The sequence below is a fragment of the Anabrus simplex genome, chromosome 3 (assembly GCF_040414725.1).
Source record: "Anabrus simplex isolate iqAnaSimp1 chromosome 3, ASM4041472v1, whole genome shotgun sequence".
NCBI lineage: Eukaryota > Metazoa > Arthropoda > Insecta > Orthoptera > Tettigoniidae > Anabrus > Anabrus simplex.
Window position 1 is genome coordinate 40978129 of NC_090267.1, and position 19410 is coordinate 40997538.

General features: G+C 43.4%; 1 protein-coding gene across 1 annotated transcript in view; it reads left to right on the forward strand.

The window, feature by feature from the left end:
- The window catches only part of LOC136866980 (nose resistant to fluoxetine protein 6), a 210567-nt gene that overhangs the window by 78698 nt on the left and 112459 nt on the right, over window positions 1-19410 (forward strand). The window contains exon 7 of the mRNA XM_068226785.1: window positions 14753-14973. Coding sequence (XP_068082886.1) covers window positions 14753-14973 — 221 coding nt within the window. The remainder of the gene's footprint in view (window positions 1-14752; window positions 14974-19410) is intronic.

Here is a 19410-nt window from a genome sequence, read left to right on the forward strand (position 1 = left end):
GACAACCATAATTGGATGTAAATGAAAATGAAAACCTACAACCTGTTTTCCAGTCATTGACCGGGTCAGGGATGTAATGAATGAAACATATATAGGCTGTTATTACAATAGGGTCGCCACTCCCAAGGTGATTTATTAATGAGTGATAAATGCTATGAAATGATAATGGAGAGTGTTGCTGGAATGAAAGATGACAGGGAAAACCGGAGTACTCGGAGAAAAACCTGTTCCGCCTCCACTTTGTCCAGCACAAATCTCACATGGAGTCACCGGGATTTGAACCACGGTATCCAGCGGTGAGAGGCCGACGCCCTGCCGTCTGAGCCACGGAGGCTCTTTTGGAAGTAAATATGGAATTCTACGGTATTTGTTGAACGTCAGATTTTCCAGGGATTATTTTTATCGTTTGGGTCAATGTTAGCGGATTTTTAGGCTTTCCTTTTCTTTTCAATTTTTGCTGTCCACATAACTTATGTTGCGTTTTAAAACCTTGGAAAGCTCTGATGTAAATAATCATCATCATCATCATCTGTTTACCCTCCAGGTTCGGATTTTCCCTCGGACTCAGTGAGGGATCCCACCTCTACCGCCTCAAGGGCAGTGTCCTGGAGATTCAGACTCTTGATCGGGGGATACAACTGGGGAGTATGACCAGTACCTCGCCCAGGCGGCCTCACCTGCTATGGTGAACAGAACAGGGGCCTTGTAGGGGGATGGGAAGATTGGAAGGGATAGGCAAACAATAGGGAAGGAAGGGGCCGTGGCCTTAAGTTAGGTACCATCCCGGCATTTGCCTGGAGGAGAAGTGGGAAACCACGGAAAACCACTTCCAGGATGGCTGAGGTGGGAATCGAACCCACCTCTACTCAGTTGACCTCCCGAGGCTGAGTGGACCCCGTTTCAGCCCTCGTACCACTTTTCAAATTTCGTGGCAGAGCCGGGAATCGAACCCGGACCTCCGGGGGTGGCAGCTAATCACACTAACCACTACACCACAGAGGCGGACGATGTAAATAATTTCAAGGTACTTTCGCCGTTCACGTTATGCAATATGACTGGTTTATAGCAATATTTTGTGATAAATTTAATTTGCCGAGATTATGGTCATTTTGTTCAATAACATTTTTATTTTGCACATTTTGCTGCTCATGTCAAGTAGTTATACGCTCATCTGAATCCTGTCGATTGGTCGATGAAGTGACGAGAAAAGAATCATACACACCCCAAGATCTAAGAATCAATATTGTTCTACCGAAGCAGCCGAGTCAGGCTACCGACGATGGAACGGTAGGTTCAAGTGTTCAGTACCAATTGAGGTATGGTGACCCAGATCATATTTGTTCTGTTAGAAAGTATCCAAGTCAAAGTTCCGACACTACTGCCTTAAAAATGTAGAGTGCATGCAAATCGTCCGTTGTGGGCCAAGTGAATGAATATTGACTATTCATGACCACATTATAAACGAGCTCATTTATAGAACAACCGACGCGAAATCGGGAGGTTGTGGGTTTGGATCCCACTGGTGTCCACTGGCCATTTTTATTCTGTACTTAACATCTCTTCAACACTTGCTAGGGTACAGGTATTCAACACGACCTGCTACGTCGAAAATTGATCTGTTAAATCACCGAGTGTTTGGCCGCTTGGTGTGGGTCACGTAGCGGTCAACTTGCATTCGGGAGGTAGTGTGTTTGAACCTCACTGTCGACAGCCCTGTAGATGGTTTCCGGTGGTTTCCCATTTACACACCAGGCAAATGCTGGGGCTGTTCGTTAATTAAGGCCACGATCGCCTTCTTCGCGCTCCTAGCGCTTTCCTATCCCATCGTCGTCATAAGGCCTGTCTGTGTCGGCGCAACGTAAAGCAACTTGTAAATTTAATTTGCTATTTATTTAAAATTGTAATTCCATTAATTGTACTTTAATTTCTTTCTTTCTTTCTTCTTCCGTTTACCATTCAGAGCTGGATTTTCACCCCCGGACTCAGCGAGGGATCCCACCTTTACCGCCTCAAGTGCAGTGTCCTGCAGCGTGTGAATTTGGTCGGTGATACATCTGGAAAGCAGGACCAGTACCTCACCCAAGCTATCTTACCTGTTGTGCAGAGCAGGGCCGTGTGGGGGAATAGGAAAGTAGTATAATTGGACAGTTCGGCCGCCACCACCCCCACTGGCTCCCAGAGGCCACCTCCACCACCACCACAGCCAGAGGCCTCCCAGATGCCTCCTCCACCACCACCACAGCCAGAGGCCTCCCAGAGGTCTCCTCCACCACCCGCGGGAAATTTGAATTTGTAAACAAGGCCACGTGCTTTTTGACAGACAACAACTCATCGCTAACCTCAGTACTGCCATCTTGACGGGCCTAAACCTCAGTAGTACCAACTTAACCTAACTAGCGCGAGATAAACAAAGCCACGTGTTTTTTGACAGCCACGTGCTTTTTTGACAGCTGTCATCCCCCATCTTTAAACCACAGAGCACCGTGCTGCCCTCTTTATCGCAGTAGCTGCAAATTCGTCACCTGTCATCGGCAGTGCTGCCATCTTGGCGGGCCTATACCTTAGTGCTACCAACTTAACCTCACTAGCTTGAGATAAACAAATCCACGTGCAGCTGTCATCCGCCATCTTTAATCCATAGACCACAGTGCTGCCCGCTTTAGCTACTTACCTGTGAAATGTGGTACGTCACAGCTGTCATCCGCCATCTTGCATCCGAAACCTCAGTGCTGCACTCTTTAGCTAGATACCTTTGAAATGTAGTGGTGGCGATTTGAAAAATTCTTTATGCTCTTGTTTGGAAACAAAGCCACGTGCTTTTTTGACAGCTGTCATCCGCCATCTTTAATCCAGAGAGCACAGTGCTGCCCTCTTTAGCTACTTACCTTTGGAATATGGTACGTCACAGCTGTCATCCGCCATCTTGCATCGCAAACCTCAGTGCTGCACTCTTTAGCTAGATACCTTTGAAATGTAGTGGCGGTAATTTGAGAAATTCTTTATGCTCTTGTTTGGAAACAAAGCCACGTGCTTTTTTGACAACTGTCATCCGCCATCTTTAATCCAAAGAGCACCGTGCTGCCCTCTTTAGCTACTTACCTTTGAAATGTGGTACGTCACAGCTGTCATACGCCATCTTGCATCGCAAACCTCAGTGCTGCACTCTTTAGCTAGACACCTTTGAAATGTAGTGGCGGCAATTTGAAAAATTCGTTATGCTCCTGTTTGGAAACAAACCTATGCGCATTTTTGTCAGCTATCATCCGCCATCTTTAATCCAGAGAGCACCGTGTTGCCCTCTATGTGGTGGTGGTAAATTCTACACGCTCTTGTTTGGAAACAAACCCATATGCTTTTCTGACAGCTGTCAACTACCATCTTTAATCCAGAGAGCACCGTGCTGCCCTCTTTATGCCGGTAGCAAATTCCACGTGCTTTTTGACAGCTGTCATCCGCCATCTTTAATGAAGAGAATACCGTGCTGCCATCTTTAGCTAGATACCTTTGAAATGTGGTGGTGGCAAATTCCACGTGCTCTTGTTTAGTCAACAAAGATACGTGCTTTTTTGACAGCTATCATCCGCCATCTTTAATCAATAGAGCACTGTGCTGCTATCATGCGGGTAATTTCGTCAGCTGTCATCCACCATCTTTAATCTACAGAGCGCCGTGCTGCTCTCTGTAGTAGCGGGCAATTTGAAAAGTTCTGTTACTTGTCATCCGTCATCTTTAATCAACAAAGCATCGTACTGCTATCTTTAGCTACATACATTTAACATGTGGTGGCGGATAATTTGAAAAAAAAAACTTCCATTAGCTATCATCCACCATCTTTATTCAACAGAGCATCGTGCTGCTATCTCTAGCTACATACATTTAACATGTGGTGACGGCAATTTGAAATTCCATCTAGATGCCATCTTTAATCAACAGTGCACCGTGCTGCTATCGCTTTGAATTGTGGTGACGGATAATTTGAAATTCCGTTAGCTATCATCATTAAACATTAGTGCATTCGCTAACCTAACCTCTCATCTACTATCTTGAAGGAGACTATACGACACCTCCTCTACCTCCTGCTCTTCCCCTCCTCCTCCTCACCTACCACCTCCGCCGCCTCCTCCTCCTCCTCTGTCAAGGCATAACTTTATCGAACACGCATCGCGAAGGCAAGAGTGTGCAGCGATATGCATGTTTAGACTTGCGGATTACGAAAGAAACATAACAAGACTTGAATCGAACACTGCACTCGATGTCGTTAACTTCAACATGTGATTAAAACATTGTCTGGTGTGTTCAGAACACTACATAAGTAGAATCGAACGCTGTACTTAATACAACATGTTAGGGGATACCTTTGTTCTAAGAAGATCAGATTGAAACATAACAAGACTAGAATTGAACACTGCACTCGATGTCGTTAACCTTAACATGTGATCAGAACATTGATTGATGTGTTCAGATCACTAAACAAGTAGAACTGAACACTGTACAACATGTTAGGGGATACCTTTGTACTAAGAAAATTAGATTGAAACATAATAAGACTAGAATCGAACACTACACTCGATGTCGTTAACCTTAACATGTGATCAGAACATTGATCGATGTGTTCAGATCACTAAACAAGTAGAACCGAACACTGTACAACATGTCAGGGGATACCTTGGTTGTAAGAAAATTAGATTGAAACATAACAAGACTAGAACCGAACACTGTACTCGATACAACATGTTAGGGGATACCTTTGTTCTAAGAAGATCAGATTGAAACATAACAAGACTAGAAATGAACACTGCACTCGTTGTCGTTAACCTTACCATGTGATCAGAACATTGATTGATGTGTTCAGATCACTAAACAAGCAGAACCGGACACTGTACAACATGTTAGGGGTTTCCTTTGTTCTAAGAAAATTAGATTGAAACATAACAAGACTAGAATCGAACACTGCACTCGATGTCGTTAACCTTAACATGTGATACCTTTGTTCTAAGAAAATTAAATTGAAACATAGCAAGACTATAATCGAACACTGTACTCGATACAGCATGTGATTAGAACATTGTTTGATGTGTTCAGAGCAAAAGTACAACTTCAATGATTTACCTAGTGTAAAAATCAAAAACACACACTGTGCACATAACGCATAGCTATCTCGCCTATCACTTGCCTAGTATGAAAATCAAAAACACACTATGCACATATCGCATAGCTAACTCGGCAACACTTCAAATGATTTGCTTAGTACGAAAATAAAAAAATCTATACCTCGTAGCTAACTCGTTCATCGCACTGCTAAGACGCTTAGTAATTGCAAATACACTGATATATGTCATACGAAAATCAAGAAAGCACACTGCGTAGCCAACTCGCTCGGTCACTCGCTTAGTAATTGCAACACGACTAGAACACTGATACACGTTACTCATTTTTTCTCGAAACACACACACACGGATAAGAATGTTGCGAGATACTACATACTTACATGTTTTTTTTTAAAAAAATAGTTGGATGAAAGATCATAAATTATATGTACACATGTTGTCTCCTCCAAGTTGTAAGACGAAATAGACGCAGTACTGCGAGTTTCCGCTATAGCTGGCGAACGGAAGTAGCATGATATCTCAGCAAAAAATACGCGTGAGCTTGCATACACGCAAGTCAGACACAATGATGGATACCGCAATTCAAATCCTGTCAACTTATACCGTCAGGAAGGGCATCCAGCTAGATCATGTAATGACGATCGCGCAGGTGCCTCGCCTAGCATTTGCTATTTTTTACGGCTTCCGACAGTAGGAGTTCGAACCCGCTATCTCCCGAAGTAGCCATGAGCTTGCATACACGCAGGTCAGACACAATGATGGATACCGCGATTCAAATCCTGGCAACTTATGCCGTCAGGAAGGGCATCCAGCTAGATTATGTTATGACGATCGCGCAGGCCCCTCGCCTAGCATTTGCTATTTTTTACGGCTTCCGACAGTAGGAGTTCGAACCCGCTATCTTCCGAAGTAGACATGAGCTTGCATACACGCAAGTCAGACACAATGATGGATACCGCGACTCCTTTGAAAATGATTGTGAGTACAAGACGTTGATGGTGATTCATCTGTCGGATGGAGGCAATAAGCCTTGTGTGGGCTTCTTCGGTAGGAGTAGCCTATGTGCCGGTACCGGGATATCTAGTTATAAAACCCGCTATAACAAATTTATCGCGTATACTGCGATTTAAAATCCTAGTCAGGAAGGGTAACCGGTCCTAAAACTATGGTGTATGATCTAAGAGGCGGGGTGTGCAAAAAGCCAGCATTAAGTAAGGGCTGTTGTTGGGGGCGTTTAAAAATGTGCAGGCTTCCCCGAAACTGATTGTGAGTACAGGATGTTGAGGGTGATTCATCTGTCGGATGGAGGCGTTAAGCCTTGTGCAGGCTTCTTCGGTAGGAGTAGGCTATGTGCTGGCACCGAGTTTTACCCTCTCCCTACGGTAGTATATTACATTCTTAGGCAGTTTCGAGGGTGTGCAAAAAAGCCAGCATTAAGTAAGGGCTGTTAATAGGGGCGTTAAGCCTTGTGCAGACTCCTTCGAAAATGATTGTGAGTACAAGATGTTGAGGGTGATTCATCTGTCGGATGGAGGCGTTAATTTGTGTGCAGGCTTCTTCGGTAGGAGTAGGCTATATGCCGGCACTGGGTTTTACCCTCTCCCTACTGTTGTATATTACATTCTTAGGTAGTCTCGAGGGCGTGCAAAAAGCCAGCATTAAGTAAGGGCTGTTGATGGGGGCGTTAAACCTTGTGTAGACTCCTTCAACAGGAGTAGCCGATATGCCTGCACCGTGCAGGCTCTTTCGATAGGGGTAGGCTATATGCTGGCACTGTGTTTGAACCTCTCCGTACAACCATAATATTTTATGTTAGGAGCTTACACCAGCTGAATGCTACACGGTTAAGAAAACGTTCTGTGAGTTACAAGTGGCTTATCAGCACGCAGTGTCTTCGTTCAAGGTTACTACAGCCGGAAGATGCGTGTACAATTTCAGTCAACACATGCATTCCGCACCTCGCTCTGAATGACTGCGCTGATACAACTTCAAAGACTGTGGGACAAAAAAAAATGTAACCTATAGCCTACGGTTTGGTTTAGTGTGCTTGCCTCTCACCCGGCAGTCTCGGGTTCGATTCTCTTGGGATTAAAAATATGTTCTACAGCCGAGTACCCCCTCCTGACGCAAGAGTTTAAATCACAAGAATCTGTTTTACAGCCGATTGCCCTTCCTGACGCGAGATTTAATTCACAAGAATCTGTTTTACAATAGGATGCCCTTCTAGGATTTTAAAAAGGAGTATCTAGCCTCTTACATCATACACTATTGTTTCACGGTACGGCCGGTTGCCCTTCCTGACGTGAGATTTTAAATCACTAGAATCTGTTTTACGACTGGTTGCCCTTCCTGACGCAAAACTGGCAGTATCTAGCCTCTTACATCATACACTATTGTTTTCGACCGGTTGCCCTTCCTGACGTCAAAGAACTGGGATTAAGAATCTGTTTTACAACTAGATGCTCTTTCTAACACGAAAATCGGGGTTTTACAGCTAGATGCTCTTCTTAGAATTTTAAAAAGCAGTATCTAGCCTCTTACATCATACACTATTGCTTTATGGTACGACCGGTTGCCCTTCCTGACGTGAGATTTTAAATCACAAGAATCTGTTTTACGACTGGTTACCCTTCCTGACGCAAAACTGGCAGTATCTAGCCGCTTACATCATACACTATTGTTTTCGACCGGTTGCCCTTCCTGACGTCAAAGTACTGGGATTAAGAATCTGTTTTAAAACTAGTTGCTCTTTTTAACACGAGAATCGGGGTTTTACAACTAGATGCTCAAAGCAGTATCTAGCCTCTTACATCATACACTATTGTTTCACGGTATGGCCGGTTGCCCTTCCTGACGCGAGATTTTAAATCACAAGAATCTGTTTTACGACTGGTTGCCCTTCCTGACGCAAAACTGGCAGTATCTAGCCTCTTACATCATACACTATTGTTTTCGACCGGTTGCCCTTCCTAACGTCAAAGGGATTAAGAATCTGTTTTAGAACTAGTTGCCCTTTCTAACACGAGAATCGGGGTTTTACAGCTAGATGCTCCTCTTAGATTTTAAAAAGCAGTATCTAGCCTCTCACATCATACACTATTGTTTTCGACCGGTTGCCCTTCCTGACGTCAAAGAACTGGGATTAAGAATCTGTTTTACAACTAGATGCTCTTTTTAACACGAGAATCGGGGTTTTACAGCTAGATGCTCTTCTTAGAATTTTTAAAAAAAGTATCTAGCCTCTTACATCATACACTATTGTTTTATGGTACGACCGGTTGCCCTTCCTGACGTGAGATTTTAAATCACAAGAATCTGTTTTACGACTGGTTACCCTTCCTGACGCAAAACTGGCAGTATCTAGCCGCTTACATCATACACTATTGTTTTCGACCGGTTGCCCTTCCTGACGTCAAAGTACTGGGATTAAGAATCTGTTTTACAACTAGTTGCTCTTTTTAACACGAGAATCGGGGTTTTACAGCTAGATGCTCAAAGCAGTGTCTAGACTCTTACATCATACACTATTGTTTCACGGTATGGCCGGTTGCCCTTCCTGACGCGAGATTTTAAATCACAAGAATCTGTTTTACGATTATTTGCCCTTGCTGACGCAAAACTGGCAGTATCTAGCCTCTTACATCATACACTATGGTTTTCGACCGGTTGCCCTTCCTAACGTCAAAGGGATTAAGAATCTGTTTTACAACTAGTTGCCCTTTCTAACACGAGAATCGGGTTTTACAGCTAGATGCACTTCTTAGATTTTAAATCGCTGTATCACGAACTATTGTTTTACAGCCGGATCCCCTTCCTGACGCAAAACTAAGATTTTAAATCGCAAGAATTTGTTTTAAGACTAGTTGCCCTTCCTGACGCAAAACTGGCAGTATCTAGCCTCTTACATCATACACTATTGTTTTCGACCGGTTGCCCTTCCTAACGTCAAAGGGATTAAGAATCTGTTTTATAACTAGTTGCCCTTTCTAACACGAGAATCGGGGTTTTACAGCAAGATGCTCTTCTTAGATTTTTAAAAGCAGTATCTAGCCTCTTACATCATACACTATTGTTTCACGGTACGGCCGGTTGCTCTTCCTGACGCGAGATTTTTAATCACAATAATCTGTTTTACGACTGGTTGCCCTTCCTGACACAAAACTAGCAGTATCTGGCCTCTTACATCATACACTATTGTTTTCGACCGGTTGCCCTTCCTAACGTCAAAGAACTGGGATTAAGAATCTGTTTTACAACTAGTTACCCTTTCTAACACGAGAATCGGGGTTTTACAGCTAGATGCACTTCTTAGATTTTAAATCGCTGTATCACGAACTATTGTTTTACAGCCGGATGCCCTTCCTGACGCTAAACTAAGATTTTAAATCGCAAGAATTTGTCTTAAGACTAGTTGCCCTTCCTGACGCAAAACTGGCAGTATCTAGCCTCTTACATCATACATTATTTTTTTCGACCGGTTGCCCTACCTGACGTCAAAGAACTGGGATTAAGAATGTTTTTCAACAAGTGGCCCTTCATAACATGAGAATCGGGGATTTACAGCTAGATGCTCGCCGGATGCCCTTCCTGACGGCATAAGTTGCCAGGATTTGAATCGCGGTATCCGTCATTGTGTCTGACTTGCGTGTATGCAAGCTCATGGCTACTTCGGAAGATAGCGGGTTCGAACTCCTACTGTTGGAAGCCGTAAAAAATAGCAAATGCTAGGCGAGGGGCCTGCGCGATCGTCATAACGTGATCTAGCTGGATGCCCTTCCTGACGGCATAAGTTGCCAGGATTTGAATCGCGGTATCCATCATTGTGTCTGACTTGCGTGTATGCAAGCTCATGGCTACTTCGGGAGATAGTGGGTTCGAACTCCTACTGTCGGAAGCCGTAAAAAATAGCAAATGCTAGGCGAGGGACCTGCGCGATCGTCATAACATGATCTAGCTGGATGCCCTTCCTGACGGCATATGTTGCCAGGATTTGAATCGCGGTATCCATCATTGTGTCTGACTTGCGTTTATGCAAGCTCACGCGTATTTTTTTTTTTGCTGAGATATCATGCTACTTCCGTTCGCCAGCTATAGCGGAAACTCGCAGTACTGCGTCTATTTCGTCTTACAACTTGGAGGAGACAACATGTGTACATATAATTTATGATCTTTCATCCCCCTATTTTTTAAAAAAGCATGTAAGTATGTAGTATCTCGCAACATTCTTATCCGTGTGTGTGTCTTTCGAGAAAAAAAAGAGTAACGTGTATCAGTGTTCTAGTCGTGTTGCAATTACTAAGCGAGTGACCGAGCGAGTTGGCTACGCAGTATGCTTTCTTGATTTTCGTATGACATATATCAGTGTATTTGCAATTACTAAGCGTCTTAGCAGTGCGATGAACGAGTTAGCTACGCGGTATAGATTTTTTATTTTCGTACTAAGCAAATCATTTGAAGTGTTGCCGAGTTAGCTATGCGATATGTGCATAGTGTGTTTTTGATTTTCATACTAGGCAAGTGATAGGCGAGATAGCTATGCGTTATGTGCACAGTGTGTGTTTTTGATTTTTACACTAGGTAAATCATTGAAGTTGTACTTTTGCTCTGAACACATCAAACAATGTTCTAATCACATGCTGTATCGAGTACAGTGTTCGATTACAGTCTTGCTATGTTTCAATTTAATTTTCTTAGAACAAAGGTATCACATGTTAAGGTTAACGACATCGAGTGCAGTGTTCGATTCTAGTCTTGTTATGTTTCAATCTAATTTTCTTAGAACAAAGGTATCCCCTAACATGTTGTACAGTGTTCGGTTCTGCTTGTTTAGTGATCTGAACACATCAATCAATGTTCTGATCACATGTTAAGGTTAACGACAACGAGTGCAGTGTTCAATTCTAGTCTTGTTATGTTTCAATCTGATCTTCTTAGAACAAAGGTATCCCCTAACATGTTGTATCGAGTACAGTGTTCGGTTCTAGTCTTGTTATGTTTCAATCTAATTTTCTTAGAACAAAGGTATCCCCTGACATGTTGTACAGTGTTCGGTTCTACTTGTTTAGTGATCTGAACACATCGATCAATGTTCTGATCACATGTTAAGGTTAACGACATCGAGTGCAGTGTTCAGTTCTAGTCTTGTTATGTTTCAATCTGATCCTATTAGAACAAAGGTATCCCCTAACATGTTGTATTAAGTACAGCGTTCGATTCTACATATGTAGTGTTCTGAACACACCAGACCATGTTTTAATCACATGTTGAAGTTAACGACATCGAGTGCAGTGTTCGATTCAAGTCTTGTTATGTTTCTTTCGTAATCCGCAAGTCTAAACATGCATATCGCTGCACACTCTTGCCTTCGCGATGCGTGTTCGATAAAGTTATGCCTTGACAGATGAGGAGGAGGAGGCGGCGGAGGTGGTAGGTGAGGAGGAGGAGGGGAAGAGCAGGAGGTAGAGGAGGTGTCGTATAGTCTCCTTCAAGATAGTAGATGAGAGGTTAGGTTAGCGAATGCACTAATGTTTAATGATGATAGCTAACGGAATTTCTAATTATCCGTCACCACAATTCAAAGGGAAAGCAGCACGGTGCTCTGTTGATTAAAGATGGGATCTAGATAGAATTTCAAATTGCCGTCACCACATGTTAAATGTATGTAGCTAGAGATAGCAGCACGATACTCTGTTGAATAAAGATGGTGGATGATAACTAACGGAAGTTCTTTTTTTCAAATTATCCGCCACCACATGTTAAATGTATGTAGCTAAAGATAGCAGTACGATGCTTTGTTGATTAAAGATGACGGATGACAAGTAACAGAACTTTTCAAATTGCCCGCTACTACAGAGAGCAGCACGGCGCTCTGTAGATTAAAGATGGTGGATGACAGCTGACGAAATTACCCGCATGATAGCAGCACAGTGCTCTATTGATTAAAGATGGCGGATGATAGCTGTCAAAAAAGCACGTATCTTTGTTGACTAAACCAGAGCACGTGGAATTTGCCACCGCCACATTTCAAAGGTATCTAGCTAAAGATGGCAGCACGGTGCTCTCTTGATTAAAGATGGCGGATGATAGCTAACAGAACTTTTCAAATTGCCCGCTACTACGTGCTTAAAGTAGTAGCCATAAAGAGGGCAGCACGGTGTTCTGTGGATTAAAGATGGCAGATGACTGGTGACGAATTTACATCTACTACGATAAAGAGGGCAGCACGGTGCTCTCTGGATTAAAGATGGCTGCTGTCATGTGGAATTGCCGGCCACCACATTTCAAAGGTATCTAGCTAATGAGGGTTGCGCGGTGCTCAAAGATGGCTGCAGTCAAAAAGCATTTTTCAAATTATCCGCCACCACATTTCAAAGGTAAGTAGCTAAAGAGGGCAGCACTGTGCTCTATGGATTAAAGATGGCGGATGACAGCTGCACGTGGATTTGTTTATCTCGAGCTAGTGAGGTTAAGTTGGTAGCACTAAGGTTTAGGCCCGCCAAGATGGCAGCACTGCCGATGACAGGTGACGAATTTGCAGCTACTGCGATAAAGAGGGCAGCACGGTGCTCTGTGGTTTAAAGATGGGGGATGACAGCTGTCAAAAAAGCACGTGGCTTTGTTTATCTCGCGCTAGTTAGGTTAAGTTGGTACTACTGAGGTTTAGGCCCGTCAAGATGGCAGTACTGAGGTTAGCGAAGCGTTGTTGTCTGTCAAAAAGCACGTGGCTTTGTTTACAAATTCAAATTTCCCGTGGGTGGTGGAGGAGACCTCTGGGAGGCCTCTGGCTGTGGTGGTGGTGGAGGAGGCATCTGGGAGGCCTCTGGCTGTGGTGGTGGTGGAGGTGGCCTCTGGGAGCCGGTGGGGGTGGTGGCGGCCGAACTATCCAATTATACTACTTAGGAAGATCGGAAGGGGTAGACAAGGAAGATGGGAGGAAGCGGCCGTCGCCTTAAGTTAGGTACCATCCCAGAATTTGCCTGGAGAAGAAGTGGGAATCACGGAAAAACACTTCGTGGATGGCTGAGGTGAGAATCTTAATCCCCTGTACTCAGTTGACCTTCCGAGGCTGAGTGAACCAAGTTCCAGCCCTCGAACCACTTTTCACACTTCGTGGCAGAGCCGGGAGTCGAACCCGGGCCTCCAGGGGTGGCAGCTAATCACACTGACCACTACACCACAGAGGCTGATACTACGCAGTATTTTTATTTTATGATCAGAATGTCTTTGTCCAAGGTCTCTTGATCGTCCCCGAGGAACTACACAAGGTGGTCAGATACAAAGTGAACTGCGTATGTGAGCGTTACAGGGTTAAATGCTGATACAGATCCCTTCTCTAGCGAATTCAAATAGTCTTTGCTAAATGTGCACGTGATTTAAGACCGATGGGAGAGCAGCAATCGAAGTGAAAATTCCGCCAGAGGAAGGATTTTTACACGGACGTCCGACCTGACGGGATCACCGGATAACAAGTACGATACGGCGACACAGACTGAAACCCCTGGTGTGTTTCATGATCATTTCCCGGCATCGTTACCTACTTTGAGACCCGTCACTTACAGCCTCGTGGGATGCGTACAGTAGACTTCGATTCACATGTCAACACACGACGCGATCTGATTGACTAAATTCAGCAGCTGATACAGTGACAACGGTAGGAGATACCAAGTTATTTTCAAATTATTCATCAGTATGGCCAACCCTCTAGCACTCATATACTCGGTCTACGTTGTTTCTCACCATCCTGGATATCGACTGGCAGCTGATATTTTGATGTCACTAGGAATACAGTGCTCCAGTGGAAGGCATTATTACTAACGGTGTTCAACATCACATGTTCCCAAATAATAATGTAACACGCATGTTACTTGATTAATTTAATAATGTCAGTCTTTTTTTTTTCAATTCTATAATATTGTTATTCCTGAGGATTAATCCCCCCAGTGAGTGGGGGCTGTAGAATAACACACACGGTATCTCCTGTCTGCCACAAGAAGCGATTAGAAGGGGCCTCAGGGGCTCTTAACTTGGGAGAGTGCGTTGGTGACCACGGGGCCCTTAGCTGATTCCTGGTATTGATTTCAGTTACTTGTGTTAATCTCTTCAGTTTCAGCAATCCTATCCAACCTAACTTGATTTATTCTTGATCTTTTCCGAACCCGACGGTATTAGGTTTACGAGGCCCAGGAAGTCTTCCACTTTTACGCCCTTCGCTGTTCGTGTCTGTATTTGGTCGATGCCTCCTTTGTTTTCCGAAGTGCCGGACCTTCCATTCCTCCCCCCCCCCCCTTGTGTTTAGTGTTTATAGAGGATGTTTGCCTAGTTCTACTTCATCTTAAGACAATAACCACCACCACCACCACTACCACCACCACCACCTCACGATTCAACTGGTATGCTATCCCTTTAGGCAATTCACGTGGAAGCAAGTAGCATACTTTTTGAAATAAATAATTCCTCCTTGTAAACGTAATGTGGTTAATTTTAAGAGAATCATAACTTGGCCACTGAACAAGGCAGTAATAAATAAATAAATAAATAAATAAATAAATAAATAAATAAATAAATAAATAAATAAATAAATAAATTGTATATATAAATAAATTAATATTCTCATGAAACCAATAACGTTTTCTGTCTGTCCAAAGGCAACGGGCGCAATGCAGACCCCAGCTCTCAATCTCGGTACGTGTGTACCCTCGACGTGCGATGTAGATGACGCAGCACTCATTGTGAAGGAGGACTTCAAGAAGAGGCTGACTACTGTGTCTCCGCTGTTTAACTCCACAGATATATACATAACTGTGCCGGAGTCCTTGTGCCAAACTAAAATGGAACTAGAACTAGATTCCAAAGACTGGGCTACCACGTGAGTTTACAAATTATGTTAGTAGCATGTACAGCACAGATGGTTACGCCGTAGTGGGTTAGAATGCAAACCAGTTTGATGAGAAGGAAGTGTCACCCAGTCTGCCCTTCAACAGTGTAACGAGCGTAACATAACACTTAGGGGTTCTGGTAGACCGGGCCCCTATAGTATATGCAAATCTCATTGCGGTACTGTTAACTGGGCTAGGATATATCTGTTACACCCATAAGGGTGAAAAAAAGATACTTTTACCCAATGCATGGATTTTCATGAAAGTTTGTGGGAATGTCACCTACATAAAAGTAGAGATATCTCGAGCACTTCTTTCATATACAACTAATAGTTTTTACAAATTAATCGTTTTGAAATTTCAATTCATTTGTTCATGAAATTTAATTAACATGTTAATGTAAATTAGTAATTAGGCAGATAATACTTCTTTTAAAAGCACTATGTATAGATTTTTCTGTACATAATTTATATAAGGAGATGTGTCGTAATAAAGTTTGTGTAATTTTTACCTTCTAAAATTTTGGAGTTAAAAATCTCTTCTACTTTAAAAAATTCTGCAATAAAAATTCCATAGACAGGCTTCTTAATATAGCTGTGATACATATAACATGAAAAATTTGTTACATTTGGTAGAATATTATGGGAGAAAAAGGGACTTAAATGTAAAATTACAATTTGCAAACAAAGAATTATTACGGTGATAAATTGTTTGAATTGAACGAAATAACTTAGTGACATGAAAAAAGAAACTTAATCCTTCCAATTTCATTCATTAAAAAAATTTCACCCAAATGACCAAAATATCGATTTTTATCTCTGGATTGTCGCCTTAAGGACCTCGCATTCTAACACATTACTGCCTCAACATTCGGGCTCTAGTCCCTCGTGTTCCCATTTTCATTTTTAAGTAAAAATATCATTTCCATTTCTTTATTCATTGACAGATTTCAAATTACAATAGTAATTACTAATATTCCAAAATGTTTTCATTACGTACGCTAATGGGTTCGGTGGACCTCCTAGAGGGTGATGCCCACTCTCAGGCCAGGAGATGTGTTGCGTTGGTTTGAGGTGTAGAGACAGTGACAGGCGAAAAGCCATGGCCTATAAAAGAACTGTCCCGGCATTTGGAGGAGAATGGGAAACCACGGAAAACCATTCTCAGGACAGCCAACGGTAAGACCAGTCCACTGCCTCCCAAATTCAGAGCTCGAGCCGAGGCCACTGTTAAGCCGAAGCTTACTCTGCTCGATTCCAATTTTACGAAAATAGTCTGTTTTGAAAATTGTGTGTGCCTCACATAAGATCTCCACATTTCTGTATAAAAAAATCGAAACGTGTTGTAGGCCTATGCAATGTGAATATAGAAGCATCATTGCCATTGCAGGAATTTATGTTACAGAAAACTTCTTATTCATCATCATCATCATCATCATCATCATCATCATCATCATCATCTGTTTACCCTCCAGGTTCGGTTTTTCCCTCGGACTCAGCGAGGGATACCACCTCTACCGCCTCAAGGGCAGTGTCCTGGAGCTTCAGACTCTTGGTTGGGGGATACAACTGGGGGAATGACCAGTACCTCGCCCAGGCGGCCTCACCTGCTATGCTGAACAGGGGCCTTGCGGGGGATGGGAAAGATTGGAAGGGATAGACAAGGAAGTGGGAAGGAAGTGGCCGTGGCCTTAAGTTAGGTACCATCCCGGCATTTGCCTGGAGGAGAAGTGGGAAACCACGGGAAACCACTTCCAGGATGGCTGAGGTGGGAATCGAACCCACCTCTACTCAGTTGACCTACCGAGGCTGAGTGGACTCCGTTCCAGCCCTCGTACCACGTTTCAAATTTCGTGGCAGAGCCGGGAATCGTACCCGGACCTTCGGGGGTGGCAGCTAATCACGCTAACCACTACACCACAGAGGCGGACAAACTTCTTATTAACTGATAAATTTAATGATGACGTATTGATTCCAGTACCAACCATTCAACGTCATAGAATCAGGCAGGCAAGTATAATCCACCCGAATATCTCGTTCCCGTGGGTGCATGTCATGAATGAGGACACAAGAGAATATATCTTGAATATACGTCAGATCACTGAAAAAGCCGGGGAACTGAACATCGAGATGTTTCTGTACTTCGTCGACTTCAAGAAAGCCTTCGACAAAGTGAGATGGGAAGCACTATGGGATGTAATGCGGGGCGCGGGAGCTCCAGAACACCTCATAAATATAGTCAAGGTACTTTACGGTAACAGCTCCCATGTTCGCGTCAACGATGCTGGCATCAGACAAGGGTGCATCCTGTCGCCTCAGCTCTATAACATCTGCCCTAGCACATTATGGGGCGGTGCTGGAAGGGTGGGTAGGCATTCGAGTAGGAGGAAAGAGGATCAGCAACTTGAGGTATGCAATATCATGAGAGCATCGAGCGCCAGGGAGATGGAGATTATCATGGACTGGCTCACAAAAGCCAGCGGGGAGTGTGGAATGGAGATCAACGTTGGCCAGACAAATGTCATGACCGTGGAACGGGCAAACAACTTACCACACCTGAGACATTTAGGAGGCTTGGAGGTGGTGAGCAGATTCGTATACCTCGTTGCCCTGATGGCGAACAATCCGGGGTGCTGAGTTGAGGTTAGGAGACACAATGTGACGGCGAAGATGACGAAGACTTGTAAAAACAGAACCATCACTAACAACACCAAACATAGGCTGGTTAATGCTCACATACGGAGCACAAACCTGGACAATTAATAAAGCAGACAGGAGGGAGATTGAAGTGAAGGATATGTGGGTGTACCACCGAGTTTTAAGAGTATCCTGGACCGAGCACTGGACGAACACTTCTGTCCTAGAGGAGCTCAAGATCAAGGACAGGTTCATGAAGGAGATCAGCCAGGCCTATTTGCGATACCTTGGCCACAGATCAAGGAGGACGGAAGCTGTGGAAAAGCTGATCTTACACTGCAAGGTGCAACGAACACAGACCAGAGGAAGAACTCTAGCAAGGCGGATTGACCGGATGAAGGATTTGGTTGGGAGGTCTCTACATCAATCGAGTCATCTCGAGCAGGATGGAAGAGCATGGCGAAAACTATGCAACCACACATGACATGCCACCACACCCTGTGAAGGGTACATGGACAGCAGAGAGAGAGAGAGAGAGAGAGAGAGAGATATTAACTCCAGTAACTTGGCATGCGCGACTCATATAAAGAAAAGAACAGTTCCTGAGACCGCTGCTTCTACTTGTAGGATTGAAAGACAGGTCTCAAAGTAATATCTTGGGTCTTGGAAGAAGGTGTAGAGAGTAGCATTTCAAAGACGGAAGTAATTTCAGTTTTAAAGAAACCTAAGAGGATTGAATGCCAGGTAGTTAATACGAAAATGGAACAGACGGATCATTTCATTTGTGGCTTTGGATATGGGGTCGTGTGAGGTGAATGGAGGAGAATAGGTTACCTACGGGTATTATGGTTTCGAACGTGGAGGGCAAGGGAAGCAGCGACTGCAGCTGGTTTCAGGTTCTAATGACTGAACAGTACAATATGAGGGGTGTAAGTAAATACTGCCGATATCCGAAGGTTAGAACATGAGCGAGGTAGTTGGATTTTTGAATAGTAAAAGTGGGATCAGAATATGAGGAGTTTCTGTACAAAAGGTACTGTTTTGAATTCTAAAAGTAAATCACTATTTCGTCCACATGCATAACAGCACTTAAATATTATCGAATACCATGAGCAGTCCAGAACAGAAAGATGTAATTCCTCAGAAGTTGTACCAAACCCGATCCTGGATACGTTTCACATGCCATTTATTTTACGTTTCTTGTGTTTTTCCCATAACTTTCTTAAGGTGGAAAAAACACCTTTTGAACACACACTCCCCATACCCTGTAGTATGATGTAGGTGCGAGAAATTTCGCCGGTGGCACATGTAGTGTTGCTTCCTCTTCATTCCAACAACATTAAAATAATAGTAATGTTTTATAGTCCCAGTAACTACTTTTACGGTTTTCGGAATCGCTGACGTACCGAAAATTTGTCCGTTACGTGCTCATAAATTTATCGACAGGAATCTCGAGTATTTGAGCACATTCAAATACCACTGGACTGAGTGGGAATCGAACCTATCAACCTGCACTCAAAAAGCCAGTCCACCACCGTATGAGCGATTCATTGCTAGAATCATTAAGAGAATGAATTTGGGCGATTCTTCCTGAATTTTCCTCACGAAAATGATTGAATCTTTTTCTGTGTTCTCTCATAATTCATTATGACATGCCAGAGCTAGGAATCAAAAGAGGTCCAACCTGACAGGAAGTTACAATGTTAATTCCTTGATTTTAACGGTAGTTATAGAACTATGCTTTGTTCAAGGGAAGTCAAATAAATGAACGAGACTTTAACAGCTTGTTTT